Below are 19720 nucleotides of genomic sequence, written 5' to 3'. Positions count from 1 at the left end.
AATTACTTTTGTTTTGCATTTCTGAATGCTTATTTAAAAACCTGTAACTGCTGTCTAAGAAATAAACACAGTTTATAGTTCTTTGATTAACATTACTGACAGACAGCAGGTTTATTAGTCTGCTGTCACTTTAATGACACGGATGTGACACGGATCCCATTAATCACTACTCTTTACGGTCACTTAAGACTTCATTTCACTCATTTAAGACTGTGCTTGCAGAGGTACTCGGCAAAATGGACATTTGGCATAATTTTGTGTGTTTTTATCCATGCAAGCGTTGTCCGAAGCAACTTTCTGTGCGCATAACTGTGTGTGTGTGTGTCTCTGTGTCTTCTCACTTGAATCATTACAAATATTTGCATGAATAAAAGCATGATCATATAAATGTAATGCTAGCCAAAGGATTACGTAAATATTGTTAATGCATTAAAGTGAAAAATGAATCTTATGCGTTAACGCTTTAATTTTGACAGCAGTAATATATATATATATATAAACTTGTACATAAATCAGTTTATTTGATTGCAGATTGATTTCTGCTTTGGTATTGAAACCAAGAATCAAGAATTGTGACATTTCTATCTGCTATAGATTTCAACAAGTAAAGTCAATTTTTAAATCCCAAGAAATCAATCTTTTAGCTTATGCCGTTTTTTTAGTTGAGTAAACAAAACTTCCCTAAACATTATTAGCAGCGCAAGGACTGGATAGATCTGCCAGATCTGAGCATGAACTGGGTTTTGTTTGAAAGAGAAGCAGGCATGTGTCGGCAGAGAACACAAAGCAGACGGAGAGAAGCGGGATCGTGAACGCTGAGACTCTACTGGCCTCTGCTGGAGCAGCAGTGGTACTGCAGGAGCCCGCCAGCCCCGAGAAGCACGCCTTACTCAGAAAGAGAGAGGTGAGCTCCTCTTCCAAACTCTACAGGCGTCATGAAAACACACACCGAAGGGACAGGAGCGAAACGAGAGGGTGCGAGGACAGAACAGACACAGAAACAGAAGAAACAAGAGAGAGAAACACAAAAGCACTTCAGTGATTCTACAGAGTGTGACTAGAACAGCTACTAACATGCACACACACACACACACACTACAGAAATGGCAGTAAAAGCATTTCAAAATGAAATGAAAGAGGAGCGTTTCTGAACCAGAGGTTTAGAGAATCAGGTGACAGCATCAAGAAAGTCAAACGGGTGCAAATAAAACGCAAAAATCACTCACATAAAACACGCATGTCAAAAGTCTTTGGCAGGAGCTCATCATTTACATTGATAAAAGCATGATTTAAAAACGCATACAAATAAACAGAAGGAGCATGTGTGCAGCTGAAAGACACACGTGATTGAAAACTGCAACTGAGATCAGCAAACCTAAACAATGAGAGAAGCTTTCTGCTGGAAAACACAAGAGTTCAGTCGCAATGAGGAAAACACAACACAATATACACGAGCAGTGATGAAGAAGAGAGCCATGAACAACAGAACTCAAAGAGCCCGATCAGATCGAGAGCTGCCCTGCCATTGGCCAGTGTAGAGGACAGGAGGAGTGTGTGCGTGAGACGGTTGGGATTATGAGGCGGCTTCTTAAATCTACTTAGACTCGATAAGACAACAGCACATTGTGGCGTCAGGAGTGACAGGTGTTAGCAAGACGTCTCACGCTGCGGAGTGATTTCATTAGGAGACCCAAAGGCACTTCCAGTCGCGTCAGTACCGCTCTGCTCACACATGCATGTTTTTAAAGTGTGGATTTGGATACCTTAGACTTAGAGAGTAGGACTCAATGTTATGCTAAATAGTATTTTAATGCACGGGTGTAAATCTGAGTGTGTACACAGTGATTCGATTCATGACTCATAGGTTTTCGTTTCGATTCAGGAATGATTTTTTGCAAATTCAGAATGATTTGATTCGACCCAATTCTGTATTTTGCATTTATAGGATTATGTAAATGCTTCTAATGTGTCTTAGGTAAAAACAGGGGAAAAAACAACCTAACATTTTTTTTTTTTTTAAATGCACAACTTGAAAGCAAGCACATTAAATGCAGGCTAATATAAAGTGCAATGAGTCCATATTCCAATTTTTTTAAATTCTTAAAGGCCGAAACAAACGATTCACCAAAAATCCACGTTTCAAAATCAATGCATAGGCAGGATTTGTAATGGATGCATCTAGGAAACGATTGAATGGTTACACACCTAATTTAATGAGATAAAAATGAAGACTTATTGTGAGTATGTTCCCAACTGTCCCACCGCACAACAGAAAGCAGCCACAGTAACCCAGCGGAGGAGGAGAGCAGGGGGTGAAGGACAGCGAGGGCATGCCGGCGTCTGGACCCCGAGCACAAGCACACGTACCCCTTGAGCCTGCAAGCGCAGGGTGGTGGCAGGGCTGCCCGTCAGGCGTTTGTCCCACTGACTGGGCCTGGGCTCGGGCGTAGCCTCCATAAAACTGCGCTTTAGCTCGCTAATGCTAGCCTGATGCTTCAATACATCCTCCTGGGTCTTATCCAAGTCCTGAAGGGCCCATCGCACCGGGGAGAGGCAGGCAAGGGAGGACAAAGGGACAACCAACAACCAGCACATTAGTCATGGAGAGACCTGAACCCCGTTACCAGTCCGACCTCACTGCTCGCCAGCGGCCCTATCGAGTCCTGAGCTCCGGCCAAACACCCGATGGCACAGCAACACTCCTGACAGCAGAACGGGTCTGCCAGTATACTTCACTGGTCTCATGATGGCAGATTGGCTGATGCCCGTGTAGACCGTACATTTGGAACATATTTAATAACGAACCATTAGAACAATAACTTTGGAAGTTATTTATATGGAATATTTCATTTGACTTCATTTAAAATTTCACCACACCCATTAATTCTTCAGTTTGAATGGGTGTTGCATCATTTCTAATGATATCTGGCTAAAACGAAGATCGTTTGGAGTTCGTTTCGTGGTTTGAAACAGATTGCCGGTGAACACTTAACCAGGCCTTTACATGCTGTACATTGAAAATATGTATTTTCACAAATGTTCTGCGATCAAAAAAATGAGCTTAAACCAGTATAGCCTATTGCTCTGACTGTACTTCTATACCACAGCAACTCATTTACATTCACATCCAAATGAATAAGCTGTCTAGTAACAGCAGGAAGTCTGAATAATATCCATCAGTCTTGCACATTTGAAGGACCTTGTTAATCCCACTGATGGATTAAATGGTCATATAACGAGGGTCAGTTGAGAGGTCAGAGGTCAGCGACTGTGGGGAGCAGTGAGGCAGGACTTGTTTAAATACTGAGGACTGGAGCGGTGCAGTGATTCACTGCCTCAATGCCAAAGACACACAACCAGATGTCCACCGTGAGCAAAGTCACTTCAATTAAAGCTGAAGTGTGCCATAATGAGTAAACACTTACTCTTATTCCAGTTTCATTTGTAGAGAAAATGATGGGTACTTTCACAGTGGCAATTTAGATTGAAACAGGGCACGGTTCGCATGAAAAATGTCAAAACTTTAGCCATTTTTACACCAAAAGGAATTAAAAATGCATAATAATTGATCTACCACTAGACAGTGATTTGAGATTTAAACTTTTAGCCCACACATTTCCAACCAAATCAGCCTGTGTTGAGTGATTTGGCAAGTGATCATGAGTCGGGTGTCTTTAGCACTGACAGGGTCACCCCAGGATGAGTAACTTCATTTAGTTATAAAGTCAAATGTAAACAATCACCACAACCAAAGCAGAAAGTAACCTGTCTGGTTAGGGAAATACTATTAGTGTTGTTATGAAAAAAAACATTGCCAAAAGACATTTACACGAATGTTACAATCACCACGCATCACGTACATTCAGTTCACCTGCAGACATGCACCCGGTGTAACATGCAGCCCATGCATGGGTGTACACACACACACACACACACACACACACTAATGCATGCACACAAAGCCTAAGAGAGGAAGAGTGAGAGGCAGCCCAGGACAGTAGCCAGAGAGGGGACACAGGTCCACCATCCATTGTGCTTTTGCTCTTTCTTTTGTTTTCTTTAAAAAAAAAGTTGATCACATACGAACCTCCAACATTAAATTGCTATGTCTGACATATATATTTTCCCCCTGCACTCTCAACTTGCTCTGTGGATTAAAAATGAGAACACATTTCAACAAAACGGAAAAAGACAGATGGTAATGAACTGGAGTCTTAACGGGCTCAAATCTGATGAACATCACAAAATGTTCTGTAATAGACAATTATTACAGTACATGTACAGAAGGCTCCAGAAGTCTGAGAGCACCCGTGGAAATGCTTCTCATGGGCATTTTTATCATTGAATACAATTTTCATTACAAATTATATTATCAGCATATCAATTTGAGTGAAATGTGTAATTGAAAACAGCAGCCAGGTTTAAATTGGATCTTGAATCTCAGATTTTCAATGTGCTCTCAGACTTTCTTGATCCTGTTTGGTTCATGTACGACACTTCAGATTTCCTGCATGTTGATCTGTATCAGGGTTCTTTGAAGTAACCAACCAACAGGAAAATCAGCATTTCATTATGATTACAAGTCATCAAACAAGCCCTGCTTAGACAATCAATCAGCAAATCTATGGCCTTTTGATCACTCAAGAGAGCTCACGTGATTTGTGCCTCATTTGCAATCGAAATAAACAAACGTCACATAACAGAAAAACCAGAACAAAAGCAAACAAAAGGAATCAACCAATAGCATAGCAAAGAAAGCAAAGATTTCACATCACACAACCCTGATGCAAGAACCCCATCACTTTCATTTGGACATAACATAAGACAATCTGCATCTCAAAAGTGAAAGACCTTTCTCTCAGGAGCGCCAGTGCCACCTTTATCCGTCTGCTAATGCCATCAGAGATAAAAGATGAAGGTTAGTTCAAAACACGTACTACAATACCTTTGGATTGTGCGCTAATTATATGAATATGATAACAGATGCATGCTGGGAAGGTTAGCAGACCTCAATGGCCGATTCATAGGTGACGGATGTGGCCACGTCCGTGTCTGGCTTCTCCACGACCTCCACCTGTGGACTCTAATTGGTGGAATAATGGACAAAATTGTCGGAAAGGTGAAATGGATGATGGGAAGGCCTGAATCCCCAATCAAAGTGCACACATGGGGTGTGACGTCATTGGGAGCGATGTCATAGTCTGAGTGTGATGCAATGCCCATTCTGCTTTTCTGATCTTCCGACTTTTTATTAATCTTATAAAACACCTGAAGGACTATGATGAATTCTCATCTAAGAAGAGAGGGAAATCGATCCAAATGCGTATAAATCTGAAGTTAAGATTCGAGTGATTCGCTTTCAGGTCTAATAAATGAGGGGAGTTTTGAGAGAGGATGTGGACTATAAATAGGTTCCCACTGGAATGTGGCTACAAGCTGCGAGCAGGAACACATTCTGCATCTTACACTAAAGATCTGGCACTGGAAGGGGGAGCGGGACAGAGTGAAGAGCTATAGGACGGGGGAAGGAGGCGGCGGCAAACTGCAACGAAATGCACACGCTAGCATTTAAGGAGGTGGGCAGACAAGTGCCGATCTGTCAAGGTTTGGTAGTAAAATCAATGGCTTTAGGGAATTCTGGGAGGTCACAAGTCGTCAGGATTCGATTCTTTAGGTTGGGGACCACATTGGAGTCCATTTGGGTCTGGTTCATACAGATTCCAGGACAGCGGGACAGAGAAAAGAGCTACAGGACGGGGGGAAACAGCAACAAAATGCACACGGTAGCATTTCAGGAGGAGGGCAGACATGAGAAAGGAACGGGGGAGGTTAGGGTCGGTTTAGGCGGCGGGGTCACACTGCTTTTCCTCTGAAGAGGTGGTCTCAGCCATGGCCTCCGCCGGCCTGAAGTGAGCCAGCGCTTTGGGCTCCAGGTAGCAGAGGGACATGGCCAGAGGCAGCGCCAGCAGCAGAGACAGCACCAGCGACTGGCAGGCAGAGAGGAAGACTGCGAAGATGAGGAGGAAGGAGGGCAGGAGGGAAGGGGACGAGAGGGGCAGGTCCTCGGGAAGACCCTCACAGAGCCGGAGCAGGGACACACACAGCCGGGCCGGGGGGTCCTCGGGCCCCGAGACACACTCCACACACTCCACGGGCGGGGACGACAGGGCTTTAGATGAAGCGGCCTCTCCGTCTAAACAGGAGCCTTCGGGCACCCAGGTCAAAGGGTCAGGGTCAGGGTCCGGCTCGGGGTGAAGCTCGGGCTCGTCCTCGGAGATGTCGGATAGCACGTCCAGCTCGGAGATGGTGTCGAGTGTGGGGGGGAGTGAGGAGAGGGTGGAGGAGGACGGGGAGAATGGGAACATGAAGAGAGACTGCATGGGGGCACGAAACAGGAATGTGCATGGTGAAAAGAAGAGAGCAAGAACACATGGTGGAATGCGCAGGAAAAGAGAAAGGGAGAGAGAAACACAACATTAGTCAGTGAGCCGAGTCGAGGTCAGGTCAGCAGTGACTGGGTGTGAGGGATGACACATTAGGAGAGACTTGGGGTGTGTGTGTGTGTGTGTGTGTGTGTGTGAGGGTGGGCAAGCATTAGACAACATCACAACTAAAGCTGGCAGAGTTGGGGCAGAAGCTCAGGGGAAGAGACAAGGGCGTTTTCACACCAGGCTGAGGAGTTCGCTTGATTTCACCATTCATGTTCTTCAGTGGGCATGAAACTGGTTCTCTCAACAAGTGTGCATGCATCAAACTCTCGGCCACGGCCTATTGGTCTAAAAGCAATCCGGGCTAACTTGTGAAAGTTATTGACTATTTATGGTGTATTGTTTTAGTTTAACAGTTAATATTCAGAATATTATCGATTTATCTGCACTGCCACCATCACCACAGATGAGAAAAAATGTGAACTGAACTGAGCTGGATAGTGACACCAGCTTTGCAACATTTGCACTGTTTTTTTTAACTGAATTGAACCACTGAATTGACTTCTGTAGAGCTGCTTTACAATTATGTACTTGTATCATAATTGATGCACTTTGCACTGGTATTAAACAATCAACTTTGAACTGACTTTATCTGAATATAATAATATAAAAAACATTGATGAATTTTAAAACGGTAATACTTAAAGGTGCATTGCGCAAGTCTCTGAGTTTTTGCAGAACTACGCCCCCTCTGGCGACAAGCGAAACTGCAACCAGAGTTGTGCACGCTCATGGACCACACGCATCTTTTATTGGATATGTTTTATGTTTCATGTTGTACTATTCTTCCGAACACAATTCCTAGTTTATGAAACTGTTCACTAACAATGATAGTAAAACCAATTCTGATTGTACATGTATCTAGCTTCCGCTGAAGCATTACACATTGGACGCATCGTCATTTGTTGTCATACATAGATTGGCCGTATCAAACATTAGAGACTGGGCTATATCTTACCGTTTTATCAAGAAAAAAGCCAACTTTGAGGATCCCGTTTGAGACCAAGAGCAGACCGGAGATCTCTCCATTTGTTGAATGCCTTCCCGAGGTTGACTCTCGTCTTACTCCGACGCCTGTCTGACTCCAATTTGGACCTTTTGGTGGCACTAGACAAAATTTTTCTTTTCTTTACTTTACGTGGAGTTTGCGTTGGGGTTTGGAATGGACTACAAGCCGGTCTCTTTGAATCCATTCTACCTTTGACGCACGAGTTGTCTTCGCTGAAGCGGAGAATGGCGGCGCCGGCGAATACACAAACTTGTGAGACACAGCCTGGTGAGCGTGAACGCGCATGACGTCACGCCCAGTCTCAAATTCGAGGCCGAATCCCTCTTATATATTTTACTGTACAGGATTATAGAGGCAATCTCAGTGCGCAGAGAAGGGCTCATTCAGCCCATCAGGCAGTTCTTTAAGCATGTATAGGATAGAAAAACAGGTATTTTTAACATGAAAAGTTGCGCAATGCACCTTTAATGTAAAAACATAATACATAATGATATTTTTTCTGTTAATTAATGTGAAGCTAGTTTGAATGAATCTGTATTGTATAAAGCGCTGTATAAATTGTCTCCAAACAACGACCATTATTGAGCATTTGATGCATATTTTGCATATAAGTCCACAAGTGCCAATCCGTGTCAAGTTTTGGTAGTAAAATCAATGGCTTTAGGGAATTCTGGGAGGTTATAATTTGTCAGAATTCAATTCTTTAGGTTGAGAACCACATTCGAGTCCATTTGGGTCTGGTTCATACGGATTCCAGTACACTTCAGTCGGTATAAAAGTAATCTGGCTTAATTTGAAGAGGTGAACTGCAGAAATAATGCATGACATAAATCTGATTATGTGATTTTCTAAGGTAAGTAGAAGGTAACTAGGTAAGATTCTTTGCATCTCTTGCTGTACATCCGTGGCAGACAGATGCGAGTTTTGGTAGTGAAACCCAGTAAGTCATTGCCTTGCTACATTGGTAAACTGCTGCCGCTAATGCTCACAGCGGGACTCGCATGGACGGCGTGATCAAGAGGAGAGGGGAGAGAGTGAACTCTGGTTCAGACCGAGTGTGAAAACACCCTGAGAAAAACACAGAGGCATCTGTCGGGACTCAATCAGGGGTGGTCCTACATCATTATAATGAACAGGCCAGTGACGGGACGGGGGGTAGAATGTGTTTCGCCATGGAAACAGGCAATATCTGGCTAGATAACTCGGTTATTGTCACAAAGCACTTCCATCCTCCATTGGTGTTCGTGTAGGGTGTCTGTGAAAGACTCCCTTCATGTGAGAGCTGTAGGTTACGGCAGGAATGCCAGCGCTGCTTCAGGGCTCGCGGACCGCATGAATACAGGCCTTTGACGGACAGGGAAATGTCACGTCTGGGAGGCAGACAGTCGGGTCAGCTGGGGATGGAGGTCCCTCCGGGTGTTGCTCAAGAACTGGACTCAGCAGTGTGAGCCATGTGTGTGTGTGTGTGTTTCCAAACACTAGTGGATCCAAGTGTAGTAACATTTAACTAGCATGATTCAAGGGTTAGCTTGAGTTATCAGAACCAATCAAATCAAACCAGAACCAATATTCTCATATCATATCATATGAAATCAATGGGGAAGGGGGATACCAACAAAACAAAAAGTCTTTTCATAAAACACTCGTTGTTGAAGTACGAGCGTGAAAACATCTGAGATGGGGTAATAAGCAGCTGCTATTGTTCCAGGGCACGTCCTGTAAGTCTGAGGCCTGTGATGAAGATCATAAAGAGGTGTTTCTCACCTTCGAGTCAGAGTTGAGGTCCAGGGCCGGCCCGTTCTCCCCAGCGCCGGCGGTCAGAGCGGAGTCCACAGCGTGACTGTAATCGCTCACGTTCACCATAGGAGCTGCAGACACACACACACACACACACACCCAGCAGTTCAGATCTTTACCCACCTTACGCAATACGCACATATGCTCATATTTTTAAACAGTGGTGTCTGAGACAACACAGGAAATCTGAGACTTATTTTTTAAACCTGGAAATGAAAGTTTGTAGGATTTTTGAGGGGGGGGGGTTATAATGAGACTGTGCACTATTTCCAAGTGACTAATCAAATGCCTCAAATTCATGTTAAATTTTCAATTAAACTTTTCCCTCAAATTGGTGTGCTGATAAATGCTGGGTCACACGTTATATTATGTGTCTTTAACTAGGCACCAAGGTTAAAAATGAACAATTGTCTAGTAGAATATACTTTTGATGTTGTGTTGTGTATTGTAAAACACTTGTACTGCTGCTATGGAGGTGGATACGGGTAAGATGGGTCAGGCTTGGTGGGATGGGTAGGTGTAAGGGTGGGTTAAGGAGTAAAAGAAGGGTCAACAGTGTAATTATAGTACAATCCAAAATCATGTACACAATAACTGCATTGTATAAATTATTTTGTATTCAATTCAAAAGAATCTGCAGTAGAAACACTTGGTGGTCTCAGACTTTTGGACTCCACTGTATGCCTAAACATTTATATCTTTCATTAAACATCAGGTTTATGCAAATTCATATACATATTTCATATTCACATTTATTAAAAGCAAATTCATGAACACTTCAGCTAGAACAGGATGGCATATGTTGTATATGTATGCTGGAACTTATTTTGCAGTAAGCAGTGGTTTTTGAGTGCGTGCAGAAGTGCAACCAGAACAATCGCTCTGATCTCGGCCCGATTGAAACCAACTCTGGGGCGGTGAGAAAGCAATCTGACCCAAAGGACCAAAAAAAAAAAAAGCACTATCATAATTCATAACGGGAAATGTGTTATATAAAAGCAGCAGTGTGAGATTCTGTGAGTTTTTGTGGTTGAAATCCAGAGAGCTCCTCTATATCTTAAAGATTTTCTTTTTGTGCCTGTATAATTTGTTTGGGCTGAATTTTGTGGTTGTGTGTGTGTGTCGGTGTCCTGATGCTGGCTCTTGTCAGTCATGTTAGTGTGTTCTTGCAGCTTCAGGACTATCTGAATCAGGGCGCTTTTTTCAACTTTCGTTTCATGGCTTTGAAGGGCTTTAAAATAAGTGTTGGGGTCACTCATTTTTAGATGCTTCTAACCCAGTTCCATATACTACTAAAAAACATGATAGTACGCAGATAGTTCTGCTTACACAGTATGCTAGCATTTCCTTTCGAACGCAACCTCAGCTGGGACTCTAAAACCCCTGAGATCAAGTGTCATTTACATCCAAAGACACCAATCCATGCAACTCCTACAAAGCAAACCTGGTTTATGCAAGCGTTCCAATGGGAGTGTGTTCCAGAAAGCCAGAGAAGCACTACACACTCCTGAAAATAGAGTAAACCCCAATCACTGCGAGATTCAGCAGTTCTCAGTGGCGCTGCTGTCCATCAGGAAGAGGTGAATAATGAATGCGACAGCACATCAGCATGACCTGGTTTGAGCTGTGGGAAAGTAGGCTAATGTGGCCAGTGCTGCTGGGACGTCCATGTCATCATGCGTCTCTGTGACCGCTCTGAGACGGCAGCAGATCTGGGGCACTGGCAGCGCCGCACGCGTCCACCAGGGGGCGACCGCAGCGTTATTAAAACTACACGGCCCGTGACTGAGAGAGGCAGGATTCCCAGCAGCAACAGGAAAAATGGGGTCACTTTAATGGAGAGGAGCTGGGAAAGCAGATTCTAGGAAGCTTTCATACCGACTGTACACGAGTCGATGCATGCGTTTACGTCCTGCACAGGGATGATGTATTCTGAGCGTTAGAATGGATTATTGAGAGTCGGTCGTGTGAGAGATGCATAATTCAGCGCCACTGCCGGAGGGCGTTTACACACTAGCCTCTGAACGAGGTATGAGATATTAAAGGAGCAGAAGCGCCGCGGTCACTACACATCTCCCCAGAATTAGAAAACACCTCTGATGTCGGGTTCTCTAGCAGAAGAGCAGCTTCAGTGTTCACAGTTTTGGGTTCAGAATGACGAGAGGGAGAGAAATTGATGACAGAATTTACTTTTTTTTTGTGACAAAGACGAACGCAAAAAAAAAAAATGTGCTGGGCAACGATTAATCGCATCCAAAATAAAAGTTTGTTTACATAATATATGTGTGTGTGTAGTACTGTGTATAAATATTTTGTATATATAAATACACACACATACATGTATATATTTAAGAAAAATATGTAATGTAATAATTTATATTATATAGAAAAATGTAATATGTATAAATATATACAGCATACACACATGCAAATATTTGTACACACACATATATTATGTAAACACAAACTTTTATTTTGGATGCGATTAATCGTTGCCCCAAAAAAACAGTCCAGAAGGTATAAAGTGTGAAGCTCATATTTTATTAAATACATTCAAAATATGATGTGACATCTGCAGTGATATGAGCTTCATCAGCCTGACGCTGATGGTTTCTGTGCAGTATCAGAGCTCTCTGCCTATAAAACCTCATTTCCTCCCGCACACACACACACACACTGAGCTCATCTCTCCTGCTCGCTCCACAGACAGGAAACAGATGTTCCTCATTTCCTGTGTCTGTGCAGAGAGCTGGGACAATGTGGCTACATCCATCCACAACAATACAACACAAGACCGCCGCTCAGTGGAAAACATATCTGGAAACCAGAACGACAGCGACGGACAAACGGCAGAAAAACAAACCTGGGTTCATTGATATGGAGAGAGAATGAAATCATGATAAACGAGAGATGAACAAACAAGCGTAATAAAGCCCCGTTCACACGTGCAGTGATTCACTGGCCTGCTGACCTCCAGCTAATTCATCTGCTTTTAAAGATGTTTAGACTGCAAAACAAGGCAGAGGTAGCAGTGATGTTGATGAACAGTGTTTGTGCATGAACTACACTCACTTATTTCATGGACGACAGGAGAAGCATACACCTGTGTCTTAATTCCACTGCACTGCATCACTGCTCATTTGCATAAAGGCAAACTTTGACGAGCGCCGTCACTCATGTCGAATCCTCAATGAACGAGGTTGAGTTGAAGCTGCAAACGGATGTCAGTAGATATGTTTCCTTCACCCTGATTTTATGCGCAATTTGAAGTATCGCATCAGAAACTAAAACTTGGAAAAGATTTGCTTCACGTTTGGATGGAAACCCAGCTAGTGTGAACGTCACTCAACATATAAGCCATAAATACCACAGGTATTCATTTCATAATTTCATAATGAATTTAGACGTACAAAAATGACATGTGACAGCTGTCATTGAGCTGGGCTCTGGCCACACACGTTCAGCTTTGTATCTTGGTGGGGTCTTTCCATTGACTTCCATTGTTTTTATACTGAGCTAGTAAGGTTGTCTATCCTCTAAACCCTCACAAAAACATTTCAGCATTTTTACATATGATTTAACATATTTAGTATGTTCAGTAATCCGTCTTGCTCAGGTGAAGCCCACAATGTAGCCAATTTAAGTTTTTACTATCCTAGTGGGGACATTTGAACCCCAGAATGTGTGTTAATCTTGTACACACACACAAACACAAGATGACTGGCCTCATTTACCACTGGGAGATTTCCTGCAGATAAAAGAGTTCATAACCTGGAAGTCTGCAAGAGTTCAGTGATAAACACGCCGCTTCTCGTCTGCAGCTCAACATCGACCGTCACGCTTGTGTTCTGCTCCTCTGATGGAGGGCCGATGAGATTCGGGCAGAACAACAGACGCTCTGCATCAGTGCGTTTGTAAGTGCCGACGCGATAAGACTTCCTGTGTGTGTGTGTGTGTGTGTGTGTATGAGGGCAGTGACGGACGCCTGAGCGCTCCACATCACATGCTCACAAGCCATTCACACACAAACACAGATAATTTCATAATTTCAATTTCATTTACCATGGGGATACATTGAATATTAGCAATAATTCTGCTGACAATATAAAATTAGGGAATATTGTGTATATATCATGATAAAGTTGAGCTTATAAAGAGAATAAACCAAAGTCACTCTGCTTTCTTATCTCACGAGTGGCGGCTGCTTTCAAACGCTCCCGTGTGTTTTTGTGTTTGCGCTCTGTGAAGTCTCCCAGGTTTCCTCAACCTGTTTTTGCAGCGTTGAGCCAATCACAGACGTGTCAGTTGAGCGCTGAACGCAATGTCCAATCAGAAGAGCTTAAAGGGACAGTTCACCCAAGAAAAGAAAATTACCCCATGATATACTCACCCTCGGCCGTCTGCCGGAAGCTCGTTATTTTACTTTATAAAGTTTTAAATATGGATATTTTTCTTACACAAACGCATCGCTTCACTTCCGAATGTCTTTTTTAACCCCGGAGCACTTTTATCATGGATGGACGGCCGCGCTTTGATGGACTTCAAAATAGAAACGGCCATTCACTGCCATTATAAAGCTTGGAAGAGCCAGGACACTTTTTAATATAACTCTGATTATATTCGTCTGAAAGAAGAATGTCATATACACCTAGAATGAGTTCTGGTGATTTATGGTGAGTAAATCATGGGATAAATTTAATTTTTGGGAGAACTATCCCTATAAGTTAGTCAGTGGTGCATCCACTCAAACGTTTTCATTCAGCACACTTGTGCTCTACAAGTGTAAACACAATGAATCTCATATTCAAATAGTGAAGTGTAGACAATTTCATAGATTAAAACGAGTGTGTTCTCTGAACTCTACAGCGACGGACGGTTTCAGTGATTATTGACGTCTCTTCAGCTAGAAAGAAGAAGTGTTACTGTGACCCAGACCCACACACACACACACACACACACCCACACACACGGAGCACATGCAGAGCGATACCTCCGTCGAGACTGCGTGAGATGCGTTTGCTGGAGGTGCGCTGGAAGTAGGGCGCGGGCCGGTCGATGAGGGAACTGGCCTGTCGCGTCTGCGCCTGCGTCCGGCCGCTGTAGCGAAACTTGGAGCCCAGGGTCAGGAACTTGCTCTTGGTGGGGTTTTCAGGAGACATCAGCCTGCGAACAGCAGTGAACAACAGCGCTCAGACGACACACACTACACACACATGCTCAGATGTCAAACCATTCGCTCTTTCTCTCCAAAACACACATTTGGGACGTGTGTGTGCATATATTGTCGGGATGGGCATTTTTGTTCATTTCTAGGAGATGAAAATATATATTTTAAAATATAAAATATTTTAAGACTGTTATGATAATTAATGTTGACAAATAAAAATATGACATGAAAACATGTTTATGAAAACATGAACTTATAAATAGAAAAAAAATAACTGCTAGAATTTGAACATCAATGTTATCGAAAAAGAAACATCTAAAAGGAATATGACTGCCTCAAATAACCCAATCATAGTCAATAATGTCGGACATTGCATTTGAGCTGAAACTGATGAATGAACGGTCGGTAAACTGCTGCATTTTGCTAGCTGGTTATTAAACTCAACCAAACGCTTCTTATTTGAGATTAATCAGATATAGACAACGTAAAAGTAATCTTACAGCTCACATCTGCACAAAATGACACACATGAGCTTGACCGTGCTAGTCGGATGTTGTGGACGCGCGCTGAAAAACTAAAGCACAAAGAATTTACTACATTCTATTACAATCATTTTCTCATTATAATGTTAGGCTATGATAGATTGGCGCTGCTGGATTTCATGCTCAAAGTGATTCACTGCAGTGCGCGTTTCAAATCCAGTTTCACTTTATTTCGCCGGTCTGAAGGCGTGCTGTCTAACGCTAACAAATCAGACCTCAGGAACAGACCCAAATCACCAATAACCAATCAGAAAATGAGTTTTCATGATCAATCGTCGCTGTCACGTACGAGTAATCACATCCCTAATCTATTGCTGACATTAAACCACAAAAACAAGGCATCTGATGCATGTTCTATGACAGCTGGTGGTAAAAACAGAAGGAAAGGAGGATAATCCACATCATGTGTTTCGAGAGTGTGATGGTGTGTGTGTGTCTGAGCCGAACGCAAAGGAGACACAAGACTCTTAGACACAAGCACGACTGCGCCTCTCTCTCCACCCTGATCGCTACGGTCCGATCCATTACGCATAAAAGGACATACATTTAAAAACTTTTCTTTGGGCATAATCAAAACCCTTCATGGTTTAATACAAGCGAGGAGGAAATTCTACTAAATCTAGACGAGGCAAATCTTGGATTATTGAGTGAATACACACGTGAGGGGAGAAGACGCACAAAACTTCTTTTACGATACTGCATATTTATAATCTTGATAACTCCAGAAGTCCAGTCCCCTTCTCACACCTGAAGCCTCTCAACTCATCTAACCATACTTTAGCATGGGGTGATAAAGATGTGTGTGTTCACCTGAAGAAGGTGTGGTGCTCAACACACACTTTCCAAACTCTTTTAGCAGCCCGATGGTTGGGCAGCTTGAAGCCGACGGTGCTCTCGAACTGCTCCGCCTGAGAAATGACAACATCTGTGTTACAGACACAATGATCATTCCCATCAATCTCAGACACACTGCTCAGTCGTACCTCTCCTGGCCTGATCTTGATGTAGAAGTTACTGCGTTTGTAGGAGATCTTGAGGATTTTGGGCCAAGCGAAGCGATTTATCCGCAGACGATCCTTATAGATTAACAAACCGTTTGCACACACTCCCAACATGATGTCCACTCCCTCAGAGTCCTGAGAAAAGAGAAGACGACCGGTCTTTATCGGCATCAAAAAACATTTCATATCCACTTCCAGCACACTCATATTCAGGTACATAACAGTGTAACAGTAATAACTCAACCAGGAGAACTACAGGAAGTGTTTGCTGGAACTACATAGGCAGCCACTCTCAGCCCTGTACATCTCAATTCAATTCACCACATCTTTTATTCATTCACAGAACACTACAAATTCATGTTTACAGATTTAAAGAACCATTCTGTAAAAGAAAAGGACGTTAACATCTGCGTTAAAGCCTTGGAAAGTCTTGATTTTGGCCACATACACACCGCAGCTGAATAATTAGTTGAGAGTACAATGAGAGACACTAGAGATGACAGACGAGAGATTCTAGTTCCTGTCTCTATGAAGCCCCTCCTTCTGAAAAGCACACTGTGCTCTGATTGGTCGGCTGGAGCAGTGTGTTGTGATTGGTCGAGTGCTTCGAGTGTGTTTGGGAAATGTCCGCCAGTTTAACACACTACTAACTAACTCAACCAGGCCCCGCCCCTTTATTCTGCGTATGAATTATTATAATGAGGAATATTGTGACGTGTTCGTTCCCGGAAGAAACTCAAGACTACAATGGAGGCGTTTCAAGAGTTCAGAAACACTGACACTGATGTAGAGAAGAACTCTCAATGCTCAAACAGCAACATCACTATAGATGAACATGGAGAAAAGCAGAATAGATGCTCTTTAACATATTTTTAGACATAAACTGAATATGTATTTCAAAATGTTTTCCGTCACAATCACATGTAACCATTTGTGTCCTTTTTAGTTTATTTATTTGCATGTGTTGTGCCCTGAAAGCTGGTTTGGTGTGTTTTAAAGGAATGTTCTGGTTAATCATTAGTAGTTCTGTTAATAATGTCCATTAACTTATGAAAATAATTTGGTTTCGTCCCTCAGTTTTACAGTAATTCTTCACAATGGTATAAGTATAAGTAAAGCAGGTCAGCGCTCCCGAGAGTTTCAGAGGAAAAGGGAAGCTGGTATTCTTTTGTTAAAGCACACAAACTCAGTTCCCGAGTCAGTTTATCCTTGTGATTATCATATGAACGTTACCAGCACATGTTGGAAGGTTGGATGCAAGTTTGCACACATAAGGTTAGCAAGTTTACTTTAATTGTAACTGTACATGCAGCTCAACTTGAACCAAGAACATTCCTTTATGATAAAACGTCAAAAAAGGTGGTTTTATAATCTTTCTGAACACAAACATGGTTAATAATACAAAGATTGAAACAATAATGCACACACACACACACACACATCAATATATATAATAACTATGGATAATTTCACACTCAGACTCTTTCAATGTCTTAATGCAATTAGAAAGCACATCCATCACATGTTTCCCTCCGCCTCTCAAGCACTTATCTGAATGCGTTTAAAAGGATCTTGATTGCCGGGGCTTTTGGGGCGTCGAGCGCTGGTTACTGATCTGTCTGTTTTAACCGTAGAGCTCTGAGAGAAATCAATAGCGCTGATAAACAGATTGAACTCAGACTATCTGTCGCCACAAGAGGCTTTTAACAGATCTCTCACACATCAGCGCATCAGTAAGAGCTGTACCCCGCAGAGGGGACACCAGCCGCTGGGCCTCGGGACACTCAGAGTGCCTTTCGGGACAGGCAAGCTCTCTACAATAGTGTATTTCAGTTAACCTTTTTATTTGTATTGTTTTAGTGAACTATTTTAACCCTGACTGATACAGCACCATGTGTCAGTCCTTAAAGGTCATGCGATGAAGAAAACTGCACAACACAAGCTTCACCTTCAGTCTTCAGAGAGATAAAGACACAGTTTGGACAAGAGACTGCCATCATTCCCACTGGGAAAAGTGCCGGAGAGCTGGTATTCCTGTGAGGGTTTAAAAATGGCAACAACATATTTTTCCCAGACTTGAGCATGCTCTCTCTTTTGCGTGCACACACACACACACACACACACACAATCTGAGTGTTTGTTCAGCTGGAGTCTTCCTCTGCTGCTCTTGTTGGGTCTAGAGGTCACAGGTCACAGATCTTACTGATAACCATAGCGCACTCAAATAAAATGGCTGATCCATGTAAGCGGCCGAATGTGTGATTAATGTGAAAGCAGATCATGCTGGAACTGGACTGCTATAGACTGTGAACTCATTCAACTTCATCAAAAACAGCAAAGGACTGAAAAATATAAGCTGCGTCCCAATGTGCATACTACGCCCTAAATAGTATTGAAAATTACTAATGTCACATACTATTTAGGATGGATAGTATGCACATTGGGACGCAGCTATAGTCTTCCTGAAAAAAGAATCTGCAAACAGCGCCTGATCCTGCTCCTAAAGGGCCACCGTCCTGCAGAGTTCAGCTCCAAACACAGTTAACACACCTGAACCAGCTAACCAAGCTCTATCGCACGCCAACTGTTCCTCGTGTTCACGTCTGTAACACATTTGCAGGGCATCCATCTCAGTGATAAAGCTCATGCATCCGGATGGCGATTTATTGACGGTGGAGGAGCGAGTCCCACGAACCTGCTCACGTGGCATAAATAAAATGTCATGTGCTTGGAATAATACGAATAAATTATTTAATTCAACAGGAAAAATAATGCTCTAATTATCATTTAATAATTTAATTCTCATTTTTAAAAATAGGAAGCTAGACGCACGTGTGCTATATTTGAAAGGGTTCTTCTCATATTCTTGCATTTTATCTAAAAAGGATGTCATTTAAAAAATATGGCCATTAGCAGAAACAAGTAAATGCAGCCTCTTATTTACATGAGGTAAACATAAAGCTGCATGTTTGTACTTTTAATCTCGAGCATCGGTGCATAATAGCCTACATATTTAGCTCTTTTCTCTTTCTCTTGTGTTCGCTGAGGTGGAGCGCTGATGAAATATTGTTCTCGTAAGAATTTCCAAGCATTTCAGTAATAAAAAAAGTACGTTTAAAATGCATTCAAATACCGGTTAAGCGCACCAGTTATCGTACGGTGCTCGGCAGTGGTCAAAAAGGATTTAAAGAGTGATTTTTTTATTGGTCTCTTCTTGTAAACTCGGATATGTGGTGGATTTGGGCGGTAATTAAATCCCCGCATGACCTTGGTGTTTGTCAAAAAACAGTAGGTAATTCGGCCGGGGATTTTTACGTGGGCGGTGGGAGAAAAACACTGATTTTATTGCCGTCCGAATCCAGAATGTCAGACTAAAGGCCCTTGCACACTGAGTCCGAAATTTCCGCATGTTAAAAAATACATACTTACCCACACAACTTTCGTCAGTCATAAAAAAAATCGGATCGGGTTCGATTTTCTGTGTTTTCCGCATCCGTAGCAAGCAGTTTGAATGGTGTTTTGACAATTCAGAGCCACCGAATCACGAATACGAAAAAGCACATATGAAAATTTCGGACTCAGTGTGCAAGGGCCTTAACCCCTGTAAATGCTGAAAATACCTTACGACCCCATGAGAAACAATTAGCGTCCGAATAGGGCTTTCCTAGGCATGCTGGACGCTTCCAGACAGTCGGATCTGAACTCTGCAGGACCGG

General features: G+C 42.7%; 1 protein-coding gene across 20 annotated transcripts in view; it reads right to left on the bottom strand.

Moving 5' to 3' along the window:
• epb41l2 (erythrocyte membrane protein band 4.1 like 2) overlaps positions 1-19720 on the bottom strand; it is a 101855-nt gene that overhangs the window by 18969 nt on the left and 63166 nt on the right. For 4 of the 20 annotated variants that reach the window (XM_056236359.1, XM_056246515.1, XM_056255184.1 and 1 more), the window contains exons 10-18: positions 15987-16139; positions 15814-15911; positions 14285-14457; positions 9262-9365; positions 5009-5083; positions 4852-4890; positions 4088-4147; positions 2368-2526; positions 832-924 (exon numbers count right to left, since the gene is read on the bottom strand). In XM_056236359.1, coding sequence (XP_056092334.1) covers positions 832-924; positions 2368-2526; positions 4088-4147; positions 4852-4890; positions 5009-5083; positions 9262-9365; positions 14285-14457; positions 15814-15911; positions 15987-16139 — 954 coding nt within the window. The remainder of the gene's footprint in view (positions 1-831; positions 925-2367; positions 2527-4087; positions 4148-4851; positions 4891-5008; positions 5084-9261; positions 9366-14284; positions 14458-15813; positions 15912-15986; positions 16140-19720) is intronic. The other 16 variants (XM_056246092.1, XM_056255952.1, XM_056247905.1 and 13 more) reach the window with 10 other exon arrangements.

Source organism: Rhinichthys klamathensis, unplaced genomic scaffold, assembly GCF_029890125.1.
Source record: "Rhinichthys klamathensis goyatoka isolate OS25496 unplaced genomic scaffold, OSU_Roscu_1.1 h1tg000001l_1, whole genome shotgun sequence".
Taxonomy (NCBI): Eukaryota; Metazoa; Chordata; class Actinopteri; order Cypriniformes; family Leuciscidae; genus Rhinichthys; species Rhinichthys klamathensis.
This window is presented reverse-complemented; position numbering and strand designations above follow the sequence as displayed.